Source organism: Oncorhynchus keta, chromosome 34 (assembly GCF_023373465.1).
Source record: "Oncorhynchus keta strain PuntledgeMale-10-30-2019 chromosome 34, Oket_V2, whole genome shotgun sequence".
NCBI lineage: Eukaryota > Metazoa > Chordata > Actinopteri > Salmoniformes > Salmonidae > Oncorhynchus > Oncorhynchus keta.
In genome coordinates, this window is record NC_068454.1 from 59188873 (window position 1) to 59213181 (window position 24309).

Genomic DNA, 24309 nt, shown 5'->3' on the forward strand with positions numbered 1-24309 from the left:
GAACAGGAGGATATGGTTGTGATTTTGAATGGAAACTAACTGGTGTTGGTTCACTGCAATTGTCATCAGCTACTGATGTTTGTAGCTGGTGTGCCTTAATAAACAAACCCAGTATGGATTGCGTGCTCTCTTGGCCCATAGGCTCACAATGCTGCTTTCAAGTAATTGAGGTGAACGATCCCTTTAAGAGGACAGGTGTGTCTGCAAGACAAGGGTGTATTCACTAGGAACCAAACAGAAGAAAAGGGGTGAAACAGAGATGGACCTATCTGAATTCGTCCTATAAGAAGCTGTTATTTTTATTGCGCAACATTTTCCATTGCAAGAGGTTTTACTAAGGTGTGGCCGAATGAATACACCTGCGTAAGTGAAACCTTTCACACTTAAACAAACTGGTTTTGCCAAAAGTCTGCTTATGGCTTTTACAAATGAAACATGAGAGAAGAGAGTAAAGTCTGTCGTAAGTATTGACATTGAAAATCTTTCAAGACATGTTTTGAATTAAGTGAAAGTGAGTTTATTCACAATAGATTAACCTTATGTACTCTGTCAGGTTTAGATTGCTAGCACGCTAAGCTACTAGCATGTCCTACTTGTGTTTTCAGAAGAACACAGCCTGGGTTTCTTTCTTTCTGCATTTTAATTAGTCTTAAACAGACACATTTCATTCACTTCAATTTAGTTGTGATTTGAGTCTGAGTCAAAAATCCTCCACAGGCTTTCCTGACTATGTGATGAACTTACACCTGCTTCCTGTAGTTCTGTCATTGGCAGGTAAGGCATCTCTCCTCCCTCAATTTTCTGACAGGGGCTTCAATGTTGACTTAATTGAGTACCCTAACCTAAAGCTGACCAAAAGGGTGTGCCTGTGGAAAGAATGCTGATGTGTGTGTTTTTAAAATGCTCTACATTTTTGGGAAATTCCAAGGTGACAGAAACAATGACTCCTCCCCAGCTCGGCTGCATTCTTTGTCTGTGTGTTCTATTGCATAAATGAAAAATAAAGTCACACACTCATCTCTCCTTGTGAATTTATTCAACCAAAGTTTTGGCTTAACAACTGTATCAGGGTGTGTGATATTTTACCACACAATGTCCAAAGGCTTATCAGCTCTTCCATGACTGTTTCTCAAATGGCACCCTATTCCACCACACAGTGCACTACTTTTGACCACAGCCCTGTGGGCCTTGATCGGAACCCTATGTAGGGCACTATAAAGGGAACAGGGTGCCATTTGGGACACACACTTTGAGTCATACTTCCTCTATCCAGTATCCACCTCTACTTTAAAAGTCTGCTGTTGTTTTACTGCAAATGATCAATGAGGGATCCTCGGTGCAATTCATCTCAATTTTTGTCCTTCTCATGCACACCTTGTAAAGTCAATCCACCATGACTGAGCATATTGATTTGATTTAGTATAATTCATCTGCTGAAGACCTTTGGGATCTTTTATATGCTTACAAAGTGTTTTTGATAATTCCCCCAACTATACCCCTCAAACACTCTCATACTAGTGTTATAACTTGTTATAATCACTGTAAGACATTAAGCAGGTAAATAAGTGATAGTCATTGTATTCCTTTCTTCTCCCCCCTTTCCTACATTCCAGTCATCATATCTGTCACTCTCTCCCAGGACCTGGTCTCAATCCAGTTTAAGTCAGATCCAGTCCTGGTGCAGACTGGCACCGATGCGGTCTTCACGGTGGTCACAGTGTCCCAGGTGTTTTCCATCACATGGGGATACCCAGGTGGGGTGACCCCCCTGGGGCTTTGGGTGGGGGGCAGTGCGGTGCTCAACACTGTGACCCAGTACCAGGGCAGGGTCACCATCACAGCCACCCAGCTCCGTATCAGCAGTACCCAGCTGGGAGACGCGGGGAACTACACAGTGCAGGTGGACCCCTCGCCCACCACGGGCCTGGCCCAAAACTCAAGGTCCATACAGCTCAGGGTATTCGGTAAGGAGGGAGGAAAGGAGGGAGTGAAAGAAAGGAAGGAGGGATGTAGTGGGGGAGAGAAAGGAGGGAGGTAGGGAAGGAGGGAGGAAAGGAAGGAGGGATGTAGTGGGGGAGAGAAAGGAGGAGGATGGGAAGGAGGGAGGAAAGGAAGGAGGGATGTAGTGGGGGAGAGAAAGGAGGGAGGGAGGGAAGGAAGGAGGGATGTAGTGGGGGAGAGAAAGGAGGGAGGGAGGAAAGGAGGGATGTAGGGGGGGAGAGAAAGGAGGGAGGGAGGGAAGGAGGGATGTAGTGGGGGAGAGAAAGGAGGGAGGGAGGAAAGGAGGGATGTAGTGGGGGAGAGAAAGGAGGGAGGGAGGAAAGGAGGGATGTAGTGGGGGAGAGAAAGGAGGGAGGGAGGGAGAATTACAGAAGTGAATAGCAGTGGTGGAAAATCGAGCATGAACTGTAATGTGATTATAGCCACTTGTTTGCCCAGACCTGTTAGTGTTTGTTATTACTGTTATTTTTAGCCACAGATAGCACTTCTATCTTTATATTCTCAGTCCAGGCTTCGCGCTTATTGGCATCTTGAAAGCCACTTTTGCCATCTGCCCCTTTATTTACCATCTGCTCCCATGTCTGGATGTTGCTTCTTCTCCCAGCCCTCCATTATTTTCATTAAACAAAATTAGTTTAGGCAGAAAACACTAAGTGTCCCTCTATTTTTCAGCATATTTTGAAGCTTGAATTGAATCCCCCTCGGTCTGTGGTCACACTGTGAAAGCCCAATAATGGCTCATTCAAAGGATCCCCCTGTATGTATCTCCCAATCAGTCTACTACTCCAGTATTCACTAGCCTGGTCCAAGAAGAGTTTGTGGCATGATAATGACTATAGGAGGTAACAATTACCATAGGAGTTGGCATGACCATAAGAGTAGTCAATGACCATAGGAGTTATCAAGACAACACTAACCGATTTGGGACCAGTCAATAATCTCCCTTGCTTATCTTCTCTCCCCACCCTAGATGCAGTGGATGGCGTGACTATGTTTGTGCCGTCAGTGGCTCTGGAGGGGGGCAATGTGTCTGTGCGCTGTACCTGGACCAAGGGGACAGAGACCAGTGTGATGTGGGGTAAAGGGGGCTCTGTTCTCACCTCGAACTCCAGGGTCACTATCAAAGGGGGCGACCTGGTGATCAACCCAGCCAGGAGGGAAGATGCCGGGGTCTACTCCTGCACCGTCGCTAACCTTGTCAGTGCTCAGACCGCCTCAAAGACCCTCACAGTTTACTGTGAGTCATTGCAGGCCCAGCTGCTAATGCTAATAACATAAGCCACACAGTGAGCAGGGTCAGTGAACAGGGCCGGATACCAGACTTGGCATGCAGGGGTAATCCAGGGGTGATTAGATGGCATATGAACACTTGATAAGTCATGGCAAAATGTGTAGGATTGTAATTAACCATAAATTAACTTTAAAACTGCAACATTTTCTCTCAGCCTCATAATGGCAAAGTGTGTAGAATAGCATGAGATTAGCTCTATAACGGCACAATTTTCTCTAAACCTCGCCCCACTGCTGGATCGCCTCTGAAGCTAAGAAGGGTCGGTCCTGGTCAGTCCCTGGATTGGAAATCAGATGTGGCTGGAAGTGGTGTTGGAGTGCCAGTAGGAGGCACTCTTTCCTCTGGTAAAAAGAAATATACTGAACAAAAATGTAAAAGCAACCTGCAAAAATGTCAACAATTTTACTGAGTTACAGTTCATATAAGGAAATCAGTCAATTGAAATTAATTCATTAGGCCCTAATCTATGGTTTTCACATGACTGGGCACGGGTGCAGCCATGTGTGGGCCTGAGAGGGCATAGGCCCACCCACTGGAGAGTCAGGCCCAGCCAATCAGAATTCATTTTTCCCCACAAAAGGTCATTATTACAGACAGAAATACTCCTCAGTTTCATCAGCTGTCTGGGTGGCTGGTGTCAGACGAAGTAGCCGGATGTGGAGGTCCTGGGCTGCCGTGGTTACACGTGGTCTGCGGTTGTGAGGCCAGTTGGAAGTACTGCCAAATTCCCTAAAATGACGTTGGAAGCGGCTTATGGTAGAGAAATGAACCTCAAATTCTCTGGCAACAGCTCTGGTGGACATTCCTGCAGTCTGCCTGCCAATTGCATGCTCCCTCAAAACTTGGGACATCTATGGAATTGTGTTGTGTGACAAAACTGCATATTTTACAGTGGCCTTTTATTGTCTCCAGCAGAAAGTGTACCTGTGTAACAATCAGCTTCTTGATATTCCACACCTGTTGGGTGAATGGATTATTTTGGCAAAGGAGACATGCACACTAACAGGGATGTAACCAATTTGTGCTCAACATTTTAGAGAAATATGTTTTTTTGTGCAAATGGGAAATTTCAGCTAATGAAACATGGGACCAACATTTTACATGTTGCGTTTACATTTTTGTTCAGTATAATAATAGCTCAATGCCCCGGGGCAGTGATTGGGGACATTGCCCTGTGTAGGGTGCCATCTTTCGGATGGGACGTTAAATGGGTGTCCCGACTCTCTGTGGTCACAGAGTAGCATGAGGTTAGCTATAAGACTGCACAATTTTCTCTCTGCCCCATGGCAAAAAAAGTGTAGAATTGCAGGGAAAACTGTGGCCCCAGATGCAGTGGTCCGGCTCTGACTGTGAGTAACTATCGAGTGTCCAGGGTTCTGTTAATTAGGGCACTTTTGAGAAGTCAGAGTAGTCTTTCCTTGTTTTAATCTGTTTTCTTCTGTTTGGTGCCTAATGTACCTGACCCAGCAGTCAAAAAATGCTAATAATATGAGCTAGTTGTTCAACTACATTACACCAAGTAATGTCACTACCAGTTAGCCACATACGTGCATTACTAAATAGGCTACAGGGCTAATTCTCATTAGCAATAATAGCACTACTCATAAAGCCTCGCGAGCCGACTGATCCCGCATGAGCTTCTGGTATCATGCAACTCGCGAAGCTACTAGTCATACCCAACCCCCGTAATATTGTCCCCATTCATTTTGAGGTGAAACTTTACTGTGATAGTCTGTGAGCCACATGCTTTGTCTTTGAGTCTGTCTGTTGATGTCCCCCCCCCCTCTCTTCCACCTCCAGATGGTCCTGACACCCCCGTGCTGAGCAATGATTCTCCGGTAGACTGTGTGGGAGGAGCGGATGCAGTGCTAGGCCAGACGATCCGTCTCACCTGCGCGTCCGACTCCCTGCCCCCTGCCACTTTCTCCTGGCAATACAACAATGAACCCGTGGCGTCTGGACAACCAGACAGTGGCGTGTTCAGCCTCCAGACCTTCTCCACCAACCAGAGCGGCCAATACAAGTGCGTGGCTAGGAACGCCATCACGGGCGCCACGTCGGAGCAGGGGACGGGCCTGGCCATCGTGGGTGAGTTATGCGGGACGAACACTGGCCTTGACCACTGCCGTGACTCATTCTGGTGACTGTTTCGTTTTGGACGGCGCAGCGGCATCCATCTTGGAGTGAAGAGAGGGGAACATTTTGGCACAGCCCAGCTCATCAGCGAAAGATTGATTCATCCAAATGCTCTCGCAATGGGAATCAAACTCTTTTTCGATGACTTTCAGCTGTCTTCACTGTTCTTCCCTTTATTTCCACCACTCGTTCTCTCTCGCCTCTCTTCCCCTGACATCCCTTCATCATTCTCTTTCTGAAACCTCGTCTATTTGTCTGTCTGGGCTCTGTGTCCGTGACACATTATCATTATTAATTTCTGTCTCCACCTCCCTCCCACTCTTTCTGTCCCTGTCTCCCCTCCCCCCCCACCCACCTTCCTTCCCTGTTTCCCTCTGTCTCAGGCACATGCCTCAGTGCAGGGGCAGTGGCTGGCATAGTGATTGGCTGTGTGGTCGCTCTGATCTTAATCATCATGGCCATCGTACTCCTGGTGCGCTGGAGGAAAGGTCTGTCTGTGTCTGTCTGTCTGTCTGTCTGTCTGTCTGTCTGTCTGTCTGTCTGTCTGTCTGTCTGTCTGTCTGTCTGTCTGTCTGTCTGTCTGTCTAAACATTCACATTGACCTGTGTATACGATGTTTGAATACTGTATGTGACAATGTTGCTTATCGCAGTTGACCGAAGACCGGAGGCCACAGGACAAAAGGGACACCCAGACCTCATGCTTACAGTAAGACACTCGTCTGTTCCCCAAAATATTATCATTCTGAAAGCACTTTATTTCATCAATTAACCCATTTCTTTCTTGCTCTTCTCTTTCTTTCTCCTTTTCAGCCTCCAGAGCCCCCTCCACCTGGTACCCGGACTTTAGGTGGCCAGCACTCTGTCCCACCCGATGGCCGTGAAAACACACACACACCGCCACGCGACACTAACACACTTCAACACAATGGCCATGCCAACAGCAAGGGGTTCCCACACAATGCTCAACATCAGAATGCCAATTCATTTCCACGAAATGCCACCACGCAGGAACACAACACTTTCACGCGCACTGCTGCACCTCAGAATGCCAACACACTCGACACCCTCCCACAGATGACTCAAAACCACCCGAACAATCCAAACATACTCATACAAGCGGGTTCTACTCAGGTCGGTGTTAACCTTAACACACCGCCACACAACCAGCAAAATAGCAACGCACAGCTACCCACGGTTCACGTCAATCTCAATTCCTATCCAACTAATGGTCAACATCCCAACCAACAGTCACAGCAACAATTTACAAGCCCACAGGACAGTACAATGCAGTGGAGTGCCATCAATGTAGCCAACAGTGTTAGTGCTCCTCAAGTTCAAAATAATAACCCACAAACGGTCACACAGACTGGACAGTCATACTCCAATCCCAGGATGCAACTTGGCGTGTCATATCCTGGTGGTCCTTCACAGGTTGACCACAGTAACTTAGACACTGGTCCTCAAGTCTCTACTGGTCCTGTTCCTACTGGTTACACACACGGTGGTCGAAGTCACACTCTCCAGCGAAACGCCAACACACAGGCCTGCCAGAGGGACCAGGCTACTGATACCCAGCCTAGACACTCCAACCCAGCAGCGGCCAGTTCTGTGCCACGGGATGCCAGTCATGCCACACCAAGTGCCAGCTCACACCACCAACAAATGCCTTGGGACCGTCTGATGGGCACCCCGGCATACCCCAACAACTCCCCCAGAAGGGTACAGGCTTCCCCCGACAGCAGCTACACCTCTGATAGCACAGAGTCTCCGTCCCCGGCTAGACGATTTCAACCACACACCCGAAGGAGTGGGCCAGGAGCACAGACCCAGAGCCCCCCACAAAGCCGATCTGCACCCAGGAAGGCTGCACCGGCGGCGGACAGACAGGCCCAGAACCTCCCCCACACTCATGGGACGAACAATCAGCCTGGGGCTCCAAGCCACACACAGTCGCATATCAGTTCCCATGTACGCGATACACCAAGGCAGAGAGCCCGACAGGATGTCAGAGCTCAGTCCCAGATCACAGCTCAGACCGCTTCTCAAAGCCAGACTGGCCCCAGGCAACAAAATGCCTCACATAGCCACCACAACCCCCAGCCGCAACAACAGGGACCAGGCGCTCCACAGGGACTAATAACCAACATGCCCCGAGGCACCACACTCAACACTCAAGCTCTAACAAATCCAAATCACATCCCACAGACACAAATCGGGATTCAGTATGGTAGGGGAAACACACATATGTTACCGCAGCCCACACAAGACCAGAGACAGGCAGCAACACAAGGTTGGGGTGCAATATCACAGCCTGTTACACAGAACCCCAGTAGCCTCACTCAGACGGCCCTGGAGATGCACACACTGACGACCCCTAACCCTTTTCACAACCGTAACCACCAGACACAGGCCGCCCTGCTCAACACCCAAGCTCGAGGCCCTAACCTTGGGCGCCAGCGGCCCCCCACGCCCCCTCCCGTGATCCCTCTGGCTCAGTTTCAGACTATTCCCAGAGAACGCACACAGCACCAGTCTCCAAACCGGGGCCCCGATGGCCCTCTCAGGCCCCCAGTCAACATACACACCACACAGAGACACCCCAGCGCCCACCCGCCCCACAGACATATCGACGCTACCATGCCGGCCAACCTGCACTCAGGAAATGGCCACCACGTGCACGCTGATAACACACACAGGCACGGACAAGGTACTCAACATGCCCACAGGAATCCTGCCCACCCACGCCAGGTAAGTAAGCACCAAAGTAGTGTTTGATATCAGAGCCAACCGTTCCCATATGTTTGATATATGTTGATTAGCCATTTCATGTTTCATTAATCGCCACACGGCTCTCTGTCTCAGACGTGTGATCATTATGTCTGTCTCATTATGTCATTCACTGTGTACTTAGTTTCTTAGGTTTCCCCACCTCTCATCCTCAGTTAGTCCGCGTCCCAAATGGAACCCTATTCACTTTGTTTATTTAACTATGTAAGTCAGTTAAGATCAACTTGTTATTTACAGTGACGGCCTACCGGGGAACAGTGGTAGTTTAGTTCAGGGTCAGAATCACACATTTTGACCGTGTCAGCTCGGGGATTCGATCCAGCAACCTTTACGGTTACTGGCCCAACTACTAGGCTACCTGCCGCCCCTATAATATGTCTAGAATATGTGTGTCACGGGTAGAGCTGCAAAACTACTGGTAATTTACTCAAGTTACTGTAATCTGTGATTTTGGTAATTAACAGGCCTTCTATGGTAACTTTGGTTATTTATACATGAATAATTTTAAAAAGATGTATTCATATATAGTATTTTTTTTTTATATCTGTGTCCATATTGCCCATGAGTTTCTAGTGAATAAACCACATGGTACAAGAGAAAACGGCCTAATTCATGAGAAAAGCACCTAATCAACTATGGCATTATTTAAAATGAACTCTTCCAACTATTGACTTTTTTTTCCCCCAGTTTGGCGCCAACACATTAACAACAAGAACCATATTGACACGGTCAAATAAATATATAAAGGATATTTCATAACAGTGGTATTCACTAAGTCACTAAGTTGATGGTTTATATTTAGGATAACGTTTTAGAGCTTTGTAATTGATTTAGATTAAAAAATAAAAATACATCTTATTTGATTATTTTAAATATTTGACACGTGATGAGGCCACGCAGAGAGCCAGAGATGATTAGACACCTGTGAAAATGTGAAGTACCCAAAATAGCCTCTAGATGTCTTGTGATAAATTACATAACATCGTTGAAACTTCAAAAGCATCCAGTTATATACCCTCCCTTTGCATCCCGAGTCACAGGGAAGCTTGCCAAGCAGCTTTTATAGCCCTTCCTGCACTTTCTGTTGAGCGACTGGTATCTTTCTGCTGGAGTAATGACAAGAGTATTTGGCAGGGATACAGCCAGGGTAGTTTAGCTGGGTGTTTGTCTGTCTCTACCGTACCAGTGTGTCAGTGGCTATGTTGAACACGACTTGTATATAATTAAGGTCTTGTTCTTTCTCTCCGACACCAGACCCACCAAGGGAGGCCGAGACACTGAGTGATGCCAACGGACACACACACACACCAGCAACTGACAAGAGGAGAAACACAAGCATGGATGACTATGGGAGCCCTACTCTAAAGCAATGGAGACCAAGCAAAAACGCACGTATGCACGTGCACACACACACACACCCCCACCCACTCACACTCTATCACACACACTTCCCGCAGTCGACTCCTCCTGCCTGTCAAGTGTATGTTATCTGTTGATTTTCAACAGTACTGACAATGAGTCACTGGAAAACACACACTGATGTGTCCTTTCTGAAGCACCATACAACCAAATAGTAGGAATGAGAAAAAGGCCTTATTGATGGCGAGAATCTCCAGGCCGTGTGTACGTGGCCTCTCCCATTCAGCGTGTTGAGAGAGAATGAGGCACTGCCACAACAACGAGGACTTGTTTCCATTCATGTCTGTGTGTGTGTGTGTGTTGCTCCTTGTGACTAGAATAAACAGTAACAAGGACAGGAAAAGAGAACCCTTGCTGGACGGATTCCAATTGATTGAATGGACTTGGCCCCTGGGAACTATTGTGTGAAAATTCTGAAGGAAATAAAAACCCCTCTGTGACTTGCTTTATTTAATATTTCCATGGAAGTATTTACGTGTTGACTTTTTTGTTTACAGATGCTTCTCTTGACACCACTCAATTAAGGGGATTCGCTTCGGTGCCTGGGCTTCGGAAGCAATGCGCAACTAACTATGAAGGAGACCCCACAAATGGATGGGCCGCTTATTAATTAAGCGCTTTTCGGCGGCTTAAATGACTCGGAAAATAATAGCGGCCATGCGTGGAGGAGGTCAGCACAAAGAAGCTGCTGAGCTGCAACATTTTCCCCGACTCAGCAAAGCAAAACAATTTGCTCTGGGACTACAATGTTCTTTTGTGTGGGGGATTGGCACATTACAAGTGATCTCTTTTGGAAGGAATCTTAGTTTTCTTTAGAACAAAATGTGCATTTCATGTTTTTGTTTTTCTGTTACGTGGTAAATATGTTGGCACTGCCATTGCGATATGTGTCTTTGTGACTCAGGGAGGCTGTTTTATATTAAAATACATTTTCCATGAGAATACAGAATAGAGGGCCACCAGTTGGGGAACCCTGGGCTAGGGGTTGTTTCTAGATTGGAAGCCCCCTCTCTTCCCCATCCAATTCCTTTACTTGACTTGAGGTTTTTAAAGATTAGGAGTCTCCATTGAACATGCTTTTCATGACCAGTTACCAACTGGTATAATCTTAACTGCCTACTGGTATAATCTTAACTGCCTACTGGTATAATCTTAACTACCTACTGGTATAATCTTAACTGCCTACTGGTATAATCTTAACTACCTACTGGTATAATCTTAACTGCCTACTGGTATAATCTTAACTACCTACTGGTATAATCTTAACTGCCTACTGGTATAATCTTAACTGCCTACTGGTATAATCTTGACTACCTACTGGTATAATCTTAACTGCCTACTGGTATAATCTTAACTGCCTACTGGTATAATCTTAACTGCCTACTGGTATAATCTTAACTACCTACTGGTATAATCTTAACTGCCTACTGGTATAATCTTAACTGCCTACTGGTATAATCTTAACTGCCTACTGGTATAATCTTGACTACCTACTGGTATAATCTTAATTGATTTTGAGATAATCTTGGCCTCCAGGCATTCTGATCATCTTCAGGTGTTACAAATATTCCCAGAATATTGTATTTACTAAACTGTTTTTAAGTTGAAGAATCTGCGCTGTAAAATTACCAGCACCAGAGTTGCCAGACGAATACTGTAATTTTGCTCCACAGCAGAGATTTTCCTTACTGTGAAACCAATTACTGTATTCCTGCTATAAATTTGGGCACATGATTCCATGGCAGAATCTATTGGATGAGTCATGGTTGATAGAGGGAATAAGCCCACTGAATCTCAAGCCGTACCTTAGAGCAATAACAACGAGGAAGATATATGTTGATCTCTGTATTCGGTACTAAGAACAGGAGAAAGTCCTTTAGATAAACGAGTTGACCTTTTGAACCCTGTTTTGTATGTGCTGACACTCGGTGAGTAAGACACGTTGAATTGAATAAAATACTGTTATTCTTTTGCCGAGTATGCAGACTTCCTTAGGGAGTTGTTGATTTTCCACATGAGTGAAATGTATGTCTGTTTCCTCAGCTTGTTATGGAGGAATTAGGAGCTCCTGGCTTGCTGCTCGATCAGTCCCTTAGCACAGCTTCCACTTGTGAGTACATCAAATACAGCCCTGCTCCACAACTGCTAAGGTAGAAGGACTTTGTACTGTTGAGGAATGGTCGAAATCATATTATAGTTATCCTCCAAAGCTAAATGACTGTCTGTTCTTCCAAAATGATAGGAATATGTCACGTAGGAAGACTCCATTGCCGACTGTACATGCTGATACTGCTTCTTCCCAGGATGCAATTTGCATGTACATCGAACGTGGTTGTTTTCCTCTCCTTCCATGATTTACTGTGTTTGCTGCAGCAAATTTTAATTGTTTATGCTTCACATTAGGGCAATAAATTAGCGTACGAAACAAGGCAACAGGAATGGATGTGTAAAATCAGCATTTTTGTTGTGATTAAATTACTTTCTGGTGTGTGTGTCTCGTTCTTTATCACACAGTGGCTCCACCCAGCCCTCCTGACCCAGACGAGCCAGTGCTGCTCATCCTGTGTGTAACCCTTGCTGTGGTTTTGGTGGTGGGTTTTCTGGGGATCTACTATGGCTTCCAACGCCACAGGTAGTATCAACCCTAGAGGGTGTCTCTCACACAGGACAGTCAATGGACCTATTCAAATACCCTTCAAATGTATTCATACTTCTTTCCATGAGGAAATCACTGATCTGACACATTGATTGAAGCAATGGGGAACGCATGTTTTCACATATCCACTCTTGTACTGGTCAGTGATTACCACAGGGAAGGGAGGAAAGAAAGCATCCGTTTTAGAGGTATTCACTCACTGCACAGATATAACCTACATGGTTATATGTCTCCTTTTCGTTTCCATCAGTGCTAAGAAAAACACCACTGACACTAGGCAAGTCAGTTAAGAACAAATTCTTATTTTCAATGACGGCCTAGGAACAGTGGGTTAACTCCCTGTTCAGGGGCAGAATGACGGATTTGTACCTTGTCAGCACGGGAATTTGAACTTGCAACCTTTCGGTTACTAGTCCAATGCTCCATGAGGATGAGTCCCGAAGTAAGACTTAAATCCTTCTCATTTTGAACACCTATCTATTATTTTCTATTTCAATTCCATTTTTAACGCACGTCTCTCTTTGCAGGGACTGGCTGGAACATCGGCGTGTTTGTCTGCACAGGATGTGCACCTGCATGCAAATGTATTGGCTGAAGCCTAGTAGCAACATAGGTTGTGTTCCAAATGGTATCATATTCCCTATTTTGTGAGAGAAATTTGACCAGAGCCCTATGGGTCCTGGTCAAAATGAGTGTACTATAGGGTGCCATTTGGAACACATCCCTAATTTCAACAACGTCTGGAGTTGAGTATCACATCAGTCTGTCTGCAATAAACATTTTGAGCAGCAAAATCAGACAGGAGTTTTTATGTATTGTGACTCCACTAGGGGGAGCCAAACGTGCTAGAGAGACTTCAGGGGCCTCATCGATTAGAACCATTTCCTTTGCCTTTAAGGTCTTTTCCATTAGATAGGATTTTACAACACTGCTTGTTCAATACCACAAAATTAAAACAATAGACTTGAGCCATAGGCAAGGAAAACTGGCTGCAGTTCAATAAATATACTGAACACAGATGAAACGGTGGTGAATAGCAACAAGGAAATCCACAGTCATGTTTAGCTCGTCTAAAAATGATCACAGTCAGATATTGATTTAAACCACAACAGAGAAAACAGAAACCCCAGAGGAATGCATGCAAGGCCCATTCGCTCGCTACAGAAAACGTCAACATCCTACAACTGCCACTTGTTCTTGCGTTGATGCACAGAGGGTTATTTTTAGACATACTGTAGCAGAAGAGCATCCACTGAAATACGAACATGAATGGTCAACAAATCAAATATAAATCAGATCAGCAAACAAAAAAAATAGGCTTGTGTTTTCAATCGTTGCTTTCATGCTGTATTTTCGTTTATTTGTAAAAAAAATAAAAATATTTATAAAAAAAAAAAATTTAAATTGCGAACCATTTGTGACCATCCTGTACCACCAGCATAGAAATAGAGTACTGGTTGAGTTGTTTTGTTTGTTCTGGTCATCAGGTCTTATCTTAAAGTGGCCATCAGCAATCGAACCAATAATAAAGCGTTCTCCCCACCCCTGTTCCGGCAGAAAGCTGAGGGACGGGGCTGGAGAAATGTAACCACTCTCATGTTCAGAGACAGAGCAATGGATGCAAGACTGATCATCCACGACGTAAAATGATAGTTCTAACCATGTTTCGATGCTATATAGCGTTTGTTTACATTGACTTTGTTTGCAAACATCGGAGTAAAACAAACGTATATTTTTGTCGGCTCTGATGGTACGAGAGTTGAACTAAGCTCACAAGGTATTTATATTCCTCAACCATCAATGGGTACTTACAGTATCATTAACTTATACATCCAAAAATGGATGAAGAAACTGCAGATTGCCCCTTTAAAGGAAATAGATTTATATGTGTTCCATTTATGTATTACCGTTGTGCATTTATTTATTACCAGGGAGGGGTTGGGCAGAGGCCTATCAGCTGTTATGAGGCCATAAGAAAAAACACATCTTAAACGATAAGCAGCTGAGCTAATGTGTGACCTCCCCCATCCATTGTCCTGCTACTGTAACATCCTGTTGGCCCAGAAGTGCTTTACCCGTATAAATAAAACATGTGTTTCTATGGCTCTACCACAGTAAGTCCTTGAGATGCATGAAAAGGAATTCAACCATTGTTCAACCATCTTGTCTTAGATTTGACGGTAAATGCGCCTTCATCTGTCAAGGGCCTCGACACAGCATAATGACAATTGTGAAAATGACAATGTCAAGAATTGAGACATAACATATATTCAGACTCATACTTAAATATCTTAGAATATGTCTTAGAATTGTTGCCGCTGAGGATAACACATTAACCTGAGGTCTCTTGAGGGCGACAGAGTCATCACAGCTGCAATCTTTTCATATCGCAGGAGGGTCACAGAGACAGACACAAGAGTCACATTGTATACCCAGGTCTGGCGAGAGAACACCGCGTGGCATTCGATGCGTGAATCAGCCGCTGTCGACAGTTGACCGCGGTGCATTGCCGAGCACGAGACGCCAGCCAGTCAGACCGTACCGTTTTGATAAACAGCTCTTGACTTGCTCGCGCCGCACACGAACCACGCTGAGGTTTCCGGGTAATTATGGGGAGAGACTAAAAACAAACCATTCTAAATTATCACATGGCTTCATCTATCAGCTCGCCCGACACACACACACACACACACACACACACACACACACACACACACACACACACACACACACACACACTGTAAGCACAAATGTCAGGGAGGCGCTCGTCATGACAGTCCCTGATTAAACACTCTCCGAGATGGCAGCATTTCCTCTGACACGGTGTGTGTCTACCATCATTACCATGGGGGCCCAGCGTTCCCCTGATACTCCAACCCCCCCCAATCTTACCTTTATCAGTACCACCAGGGTGCTCTAAATGCCCTGCTAGATAGAGGACCTCTGTCACTGCTGCGAAATGCTGTGTCATTATGTCAAAAGTATGACACATGTATTAAACCTGGCTTTTCACTATACATCTATACAATTAGTGTTCGATTGGAGCCTCGATCAGTGGCACACACATAAACATAGGCTGCATTCCAAATGGCACCATTTTCCCTATGTAGTGCACTACTTTTAACCAGGGACCATAACCCTCTTGTCAAAAGTAGTGCACTAACTACAGAGCTGTGAAAAAGTATTTAGATTTTCTCAATTTTCACATATTTTGATATTGAATGTTATTAGATCTTCAACCAAAATCTAATGTTAGATAAAGGGCTCCTTCTATATATGAAGGCAAGTCGTCCAGGTCCCGAGGCAGCAAAGCATCCCCAAACCATCACACTACCACAACAATGCTTGACCGTTGGCATGAGGTTCTTACTGTGGAATGCAGTATTTTTTTGCTAGACATAATGGGACCCTTCTCATCCAAAAGGTTTACTTAAGTTTGCCAAGATGCACCTGGAAGCAGCTGGGCGATCATCAAGACTATTGGAAGAATGTTCTATGGACAGATGAGTCAAAAGCTTTTTTCGGATGACATGGGTCCCTCATACCAACGGTCAAGCATGGCGGTGGTAGTGTGATGGTTTGGGGATGCTTTGCTGCCTCGGGACCTGGAGGACTTGCCTTTTTCACGGCACTATGTATGTACTGCAGGGAATAGGGTGCTATTTGGGACTTATACTTAGTATAGTTGGATGTAAACAAATAGTTCCTCACTGCCGTTGGACTATGAATCCCTCTTATCTTGTCTCTATGTTAATCTGTGTAATATGAGACTTGCTTTTCAACAGAAGTGTATGCGTGTGCCTGTTCGTGTGTTTGTGTGTATGTGTGTATGTGTGTGTTGTATGTGAAAGACAGACCGGACACACAGCACATGTTCATCAACCAGAGGTTCCTTACTAAGAAGGAAATGTATTTATTGAATATTTCTGAATTTATTTATGAAGTTATTCTAAGCAGCAGATCAACAGAGTTAGTGATACTCAATAGCAGAGATCGACTGGTTTGGCCATATTGCTCTGGCAAATGCCATATGGGCTCGTCTAATTGTTTTTGATTTTTTTGGGGCCGTTATTTGGCTAATAATGGGGCCATCAAGGAAATTAATTGGCCTTATCATTTGTTTTGTTGTTGACATGGTTGGCTTGGTTCCATGGAAAATGGTGAACAAAGCATGTTTGCAGTAGATATACCAAGAAATGAAGTGTTGAAACAGTTTCCTTTGGAATGAACTTTGACCCACTTCTTTGTCCATCGTACCTCAAATCTGACGCAAGTACAACCATTCAAGGCACGTATAGACAATTGTGTGGTTGCTTTGCTCTATAAATGGGAACTAACGTCTTGCCAGTTGTAACCACAACTCAAGTTTCTCACGAACAGTTTGTTTTTGGTTTATAGTAACGGTCTAGTTACTAGAGATGATACATTGTAATTGACCGTATCCACTCACTATTCAGTCATTAATTCCATCATACAGTTTGAGTCTACACATGAACTCCTTGCTCGAGCACCAAGCAGAAATGTCATTATATTCCACAATGCAGCATTTCCCACAAATTAGACTCAACTACCTCACATGTTCAGTTGGCATTGTACTCAACATCGCACTCAAATAGCACATCGTTTTAGCCATTTTTTTGTACAAAGAGTCAAAACCGTCTGTAAAAACTTTGCAAAAACGGCAGCGCAATTAAACTCAATGGCATGAGTTGTGATTTCACATGGTTTGTGTGAGTTCTTGTGTGAAAACAATCAGATAGGCTATGTTGACATGAACTAGAGGGGACAGTAAATCAGAGAGTTTGATATTTCCCAAATGTAATTAACATTCTCCACATACTGAATGATCCATGTAAAAGGTTGGGTGAGAGGATTATATTTTTTTAGGTTATTAGTGTATTTAACAATAGATGGTATTCAGCTATTTATCCATAACCCTAATACTAAACCCAATTTGAAACCTTACTGTGACTACACACCTAACACATAATCCATAACCCGAGACTCAGCTGCCAGGCCTCACATCCTAACTCTAACCCTAAACATAAACCCGAACTGTAATCTGAGTAAGCTGTTGCATATCAACAGAGTTGCAGTTGAGTTTTTTTGATAGTTTGAGCATTTACAGAAAGATGATCTGTTGTGGAGAGTCCCCCCCCCCCTCCCCAAAAAAAGGAACATGTCCATTTTCTTTCCTGTTTAGCACGAACTGTGGTATGTGACATCAAGTACGTTAAATAGAGACTTTACCATTAACAGCACAGTTTATTTGGAGCCAAGCTTACTCACCATTTGACCAGGAGACGTGCCTGTGTGTGTGTGTGTGTTTGCTGACTGAGGTATGTACAGTGGAACTCTTTTGATATCACGCTTCTTGTGCTATTATCAGGAGCTTTTATGTAAATGTTGGCAAAGTAGACAGACAATGCTTTTATATGACAAAATACCTGCAAGCCTTTTGAAATGTATTAGATCTAAGGTAAATATGCAATACCATGTAACTGGAATATAAATAAATACATTTCAGTAATGAGATGGTATAGGTATGTTCTGTGTTTGTACTACACTCTGTCTAAATTGGCACGGTTACTGAGTTTTTTTTGTCCTTTGGGAATGAGTGTGTGATGTTCCAGTCTGATGGCTGCTATCCAAATGGGCGTCTCTGTCTGGCCAATCACTCTCCGTAAAATGTTGTCATTTGAGCAACATCTCTATTGCTGTACAGTAGTACCCCTGTAATGATGGGCTGTGTTTAAAGTGTTCTGTCAAGGTGAGCATTGTTTATCATCACTGATCAGGTGAAACTCTCTCTGTTCCAACCCCGCAACACACCTTATTCAACTAATCAAGGTCTTGATGAGTAGCTGATTTGTTAAATAAGGAAAAAAGCTTGTGGACACAGTAGTTCTTCCCCAAACCAGGGTTGGTGACCGCTGCACTAGCGCGCTCGACCAAATCTCGCTCTGTACACTACACCGAGTGCCATGTTACATTTCTTATCCTATATTATGAAAGAAATCAGCTGATGAAATGAACGAGAAACCTCGTGGAACCTCAAACATTTACATGTACATGTACAGCCACATGTCCAGTGCGTGGTGGTTGCCACCTCCCAGACCAAAACGCATGCGCCAGACGGCGGTTTTATCAGTCATGTATGTTGTCGTTTATTGTCATTTAGATACCATATACCCTTCTGGAGAACTTGGGCTTCTATAAACAATTGAAGTTCACATGACCCAGTTTTTAATAACTATACCCTTTCCTCCAAGGGTGCGTTTTAGCACAAATTGATCAATTGAAATAGTAAGTAAGTGTTGAATCAGTGTTAAAATAGGATCCAGTTCTCACAAGTAATTGTTTCCCTTGGTTACATTCTTCCCCATGTAATCGACATTGACATAATATTACCAAATTGACATGCACTTGTCATCAAATTGTTGAACTGGAGTGAGCAGGAAAGTATGGAAAAGCAGAAAATATATTTAGCTTCTTCTGAATTCATATTCTGTTCACAATTTGAACATTGTCAGTGCAGAGGTCAACCTTGATAACACTGCTAGCCCCAAAATATGTGACTATCATTTCAACAGATACTTTGTGGAAGTGTCATTGGGAACCAAATAACCCCTTACTCTGTAGAAATTAAAGTCACTCTTCTTCTACCATCCTCATGGCTTACCAGCCACTGAACACTTGTGTCATGATGGGAGTATTATGTTGTTAGTTTGCTCCACCATGAATAGAAGGAAGCTTAGGGGTTCATGCGTGCGCTGGGTATTAACACTGGGATTAGCCGAGAGGCATCTGGGATACTCAAGGCTGTGAAGCACAAACAGACCGCTCCCTTTATTGTTGTGATGGGTACCTCGTTTGCCACAATTAATGGCTTCACTCCAATGCACTGTGCCTACGGAGACGAGGTCTTGCTAGTTTGGAAAGGGGGCAGAGTTTGCTAACAAGTCACCTGCTTGAGGAACATAATGACATTGACGTTTGCTCTGTATACCCCCATTTGTCTTCTGTAGACAGTCCAACCATTTATTTTTTATTGAACCTTTATTTAACTAGGCAAGCCAGTTAAAGGCCAGTTACTAGGCAAGCCAGTTAAAGGCCAGTTACTTGGCAAGCCAGCCAACAAATTCTTATGTACAATGACGGCCTACACCGGCCAAACCCGGGCGACTCTGGGCCAATTGTGCGCTGCCCTATGGGACTCCCAATCACGGCTGGTTGTGATAAAGCCTGGATTCGAAACCAGGGTGTCTGTAGTGATGCCTCAAGCACTGAGATGCAGTGCATTAGACCGCCACTTGCCAAAGACAACCACAGACTCAAAGAAACTCTTGTTACACAGAATGACATGGCTTTGTTAACCAATTGCATCACACCCATTGTATCCATCCTTCCTGTGAATTTCTGTAAACAAACTAGTGACAGTGACTCAGTTTCTCTTGAATTGCTTCACACCCTTATTGACTAACTATGCATATCCTGAATTGACCCCAAATTGAGTACCTGCATTAGCTAACGCAAACATCAACTCATTGTCTGTTTCCTTCCTCTTTTGCAGAATGCTGTCTGGGAATGAATTCGGGGATAGACACAGCCACAGCAGCCTGGTGCTGGCGGGCCTACATCATCACCTTCCTGATTGGCCTCCCTGCCAATGGTGTGGCCTTCTACACATTTGGAAAGAAGGTGAGGCAGAAAGCCATGTCCATCGACATCCTGCTCCTCAACCTGACCGTCTCGGACCTCCTCTTCCTGCTCTTCCTGCCCTTCAAGATGAAAGAGGCGGCGGACGACAATGTATGGAACATGCCCGTCTTCCTGTGTCCATTGACCAGCTTCGTCTTCTACGCCACCATCTATCTACAACAGCACCTTCTTTCTGACTGCCATCAGCGTTGAACGCTACCTGGGGGTGGCCTTTCCCATCAGGTTCAAAGTCATAAGACGGTCTTTGTACACCACGGTGGCTAGCGTCGCCTTCTGGGTAATCTCCATGGCGCACGTCAGTATCGTCTACATCATTCCATATTTAGTCGATTCCAATGCCACCCAGGAAGGGAACATGTGTTACACACATTTCACCCAGATGCAGCTGCGGGTCCTGATACCTGTCCGCCTGGAGCTCTTCCTGGTTCTATTCTGTGTACCTTTCTTCATCTGCTGCTTCTGCTACATCAGCTTCATCCGAATCCTCTCTCAGCTGCCCAGCATCAAGCCCAAGAAACGTCTGCGGGCCATCGGTCTGTCTCTGGCCACCCTGCTAGTGTTCATTGTCTGCTTCGCGCCCTACAACCTGTCACACTTAGTGGGCTTTGTTAACTGGGAGAGTCCCAATTGGCGGATGGCCGCACTCTTGTCCAGTACCATCAACGCCAGCCTGGACCCCATCATCTTCTACTTCTCCTCGTCGGCCCTCAGGTGTACCTTCCACCTCTTCCTGAAGAACCTGTTGGAGAGAGTGCAGGGGTTGTACTTCTGCAGTAAGGCTCTTTATTGCCCTGTGTTGTTCTGCAACAGAACTCAGAAGGACAGCACACCAAGCTCCAATGACAACATGTGTCAAACTCATTCCACAGAGGGCCAAGGTTCTGCAGGTTTTCGCTCCACCGGTGTACTTGATTGATGAATTAAGGTCAATAATTGTTAAAGAACTCCCCTCACCCGGTTGTCTAGGCCTTGAACAAAAACTTTCAGATTCTAGCTCCTCCGTGGAATGAGTTTAACACCCCTGTTATAGTGTGTAGTCAAGCCATATGCTTCACTTGCTACATGCTTGCTACATAAGTTAGCTAAATGCCAGCCTGTGCAATGTGTTTATTGTACTTAGGTTCTTATGAAAAAGACTGAGGACTATGCTATCTGTCTTTATAAGTAGCCTATACATGAATCAGTTGTGGTCAAATGACTGTTATTCATATTCCATTCACCCAGCTCAATGTAACATCGATAGGTTTAGGTTACTACATGATACTGAAATTGTACCTATACCCATCATGAGGTTGCTACAACCTAGCCTATAAAGGAAAGTTTACAACCTAGGTGCATAGGTTGAGAGAATTGTCACACATTCATTGCCGCCTTGCACACTCTTGCCTGCATCTAGCTGACCTATGTAGGGTGTAATCATTGGTCCAACAGTTGCAAATTAGTGTCTATTGGACAAATTCAGGTATGTTTATCCCCTTTTCATCCCATTTGCTTCCGTTTAAGAAACATTTTTCAACAGAATCAGCAGAATGAATACACCCCTGATTACACACAAACAGTTCACTTTCATAGCAGCCATATAAAGAAAGCCTGATCATTTTGATCGGTGTGCATATAATTCCTTCTCGCAACTATCTATGCTCTCTCCTCCTCTCACCTTTTCCCTTCGCTTGTGGACTTCAGTGCAGAACACATCAGCTGTCTGTGACAAGGCTAAAAACCCTTTCCAAACCAAACCTTCATATCATGACTGCTAACCGCTACACACAGCCTACATCATTGTCAACATAGCTACTAGAACTAGTTACACTAAACTAAACCCGCTACAATCATGCAGTACAGTGTACTGTCAGGAAGCAGTTTAACAGTCACAATGCGGGCAGTGGCAATAAATGAATAAAATTAATAAATATAACCAAAAGCTTACCTTGACTTGGAAGGATGTGTAGTATGCATTTGTATGTGTCTATTTATGATCATTTGAAGGTTTTATATTATTTCTGTTCCCCTTTATTTTCTATGACTTTTTTTGTAGTGATGACATTAAAATCTCATTTTGCATCATACTTCTGGATTTTAATTGATGCCCCGTCTGAAAATGTTTCACTTAATGGGATACGCAAACTTGCGTAATACACTCTGATTGTCCCAATCCGTGTCTAATGTAGCTGTTGGTTTTTGTGATGTCTTAATACCACTGAAGGGTTCTTCCAGTCAGTCATCAAAACAATGTAAAACAGGAAGATGAGTATCAGGGGTGTCATACATTTATTTAATGTGAGCTCCAAAGGTATTGGGACTGTCACACATGTTTGGTTGTTCTTAATGAATCTTGAATATTGATGAGTGAGAAAGTTACAGATTCACTATTGTAATGGTGTCCTGGGGGTTTGATATTTGTGCGACTCATTATTATTCACGATTCATTCAGGACTATCCGTAGTCCTGGTAACATCCACATTAATGTAGACGTGTTTAGAAACATATTGTATTCTTATTTACAATAAAAGTGACTCCAAAATGACACAATACATTATTTAACATTCATTTCTACTGGGCTAAACTAATATGAAACACAACCAAAACAAACAGCTTTGAATAGTCACAAGCTTGATGTAATCATAGCATGCTAGGAATATGGGACCAAATACTCAACTTTTGATTACTTTAATATACAATAAGAGAATTTGTCCTAATACGATATTTTTCTCTCTCACCCATCTACACACAAAACCCCATAATGACAAAGTGAAAACATTTTTGGGGAATGTTTGCAAATGTATTGAAAATGAAATACAGAAATATCTAATTTATATACATAAGAATTCACACCCCTGAGTTAATACATGTTAGAATCACATTTGGCAGAGACTTTCTGGATAAGTCTCTACAAGCTTTGCACATCTGGATTGCACAATAATTGCACATTATTCTTTTGAAAATTCTTCGCTATGTCAAGTTGGCTGTTCAAATCAAATTAAATCAAATCAAATGTTTTGTCACATGCACATGTTTGTCACAACAGATGTTATTACAGTAGAATAGAATACAGTATATACATATGAGATGAGTAAAGCAAAAATATGTAAGCATTGTTAAAGTGGCTAGTGATTTCAAGTCTATGTATTTGGGGCAGCAGCCTCTAAGGTGCAGGGTTACGTAACCGGGAGGAAGCAGCGTAGTGTTGGCTATTTAACAGTCTGATGGCCTTAAAGCTGTTTTTTAGTCTCTCGGTCCCAGTTTTGATGCACCTGTACTGACCTCATCGCGGGGAAAACAGGCAGTGGCTCAGGTGGTTGTTATCCTTGATGATATTTTTGGCCTTCCTGTGACATTTGGTGCTGTAGGTGTCCTAGAGGACAGGTAGTTTGCCCCCGGTGATAAGTTGGGCAGAACGCACCACCCTCTGGAGAGCCTTGCAGTTGCAGGCGGTGCAGTTTCCATACCAGGCGGTGATACAGCCCAAAAGGATGCTTTCAATCGTGCATCTGTAATGTTTGTGAGGGTTTTAGGTGCCAAGCCAAATTTCCTCAGCCTCCTGAGGTTGAAGAGTTGCTGCTGCGCCTTCTTCACCACACTATCTGCGTGGATGGACCATTTCAGATTGTCAGTTACGTGTACGCCGAGGAACTTGAACTTTTCCACCTGCTCCACTGCTGTCCCGTCGATGCGGATAGGAGCGTGCTCCCTCTTGCTGTTTCCAGAAATCCACGATCAGCTCCTTTGTACAGGAGGGGGCTGAGCACACACCTTTGTGGGGCCCCTGTGTTGAGGATCAGCGAAGTGGAGGTTTTGTTTCCTACCTTCCACACCAGGTGGCGGCCCGTCAGGAAGTCCAGGACCCAGTCGCACAGGGCGGTGTTCAGACCCAGGGCCCTGAGCTTAATAATGAGCTTGGAGGGTGCTATGGTGTTGAAGGCTGAGCTATAGTCAATGAGCATCATTCTTACATAGGTATTCCTCTTGTCCAGATGGGATAGGGCAACATAGGTATTCCTCTTGTCCAGATGGGATAGGGCAGTGCGATGGCGATTGCATCGTCTGTGGATCTATTGGGGCGGTAAGCAAATTGGAGTGGGTCTAGGGTGTCAGTTAAGGTGGGGCGGCAGGTAGCCTAGTGGTGAGAGCATTGGACTACTAACTGAAAGGTTGCAAGATTAAATCCCCGAGCTAATGTTCTTCTACCTCTGAACAGGTCAGTTAACCCACTGTTCCAAGGACATCATTGAAAATAAGAATTTGTTCTTAATTAACTGACTTGGCTGGTAAAATAAATAAGGTAGAGGTAATGTGAT

General features: G+C 44.3%; 1 protein-coding gene and 1 pseudogene across 3 annotated transcripts; both read left to right on the forward strand.

Moving 5' to 3' along the window:
• The first annotated feature begins 263 nt into the window (after positions 1–263).
• On the forward strand, positions 264–12124 carry LOC118367374 (inactive histone-lysine N-methyltransferase 2E). Of its 3 annotated transcripts, none has more exons than XR_008090381.1 (10): positions 264–460; positions 718–774; positions 1614–1964; positions 2972–3238; positions 5093–5380; positions 5812–5916; positions 6081–6136; positions 6241–8178; positions 9472–11564; positions 11680–12124. XR_008090381.1 is itself a non-coding variant. In XM_035750764.2 (9 exons), exons 1-9 carry the CDS (start codon positions 436–438, stop codon positions 9496–9498), a joined length of 3114 nt encoding a protein of 1037 aa, XP_035606657.2. In that variant the 5' UTR covers positions 264–435; the 3' UTR covers positions 9499–12124. The 3 variants fall into 3 exon arrangements, 1 of the variants encoding a protein (XP_035606657.2); XR_008090380.1 differs by having other exon boundaries at positions 9472–9609; positions 10134–12124; XM_035750764.2 differs by having other exon boundaries at positions 9472–12124.
• Positions 12125–17510: 5386 nt separating this feature from the next.
• Positions 17511–22080, forward strand: LOC118367375 (free fatty acid receptor 2-like; annotated as a pseudogene).
• The last annotated feature ends 2229 nt before the right edge of the window (positions 22081–24309 follow it).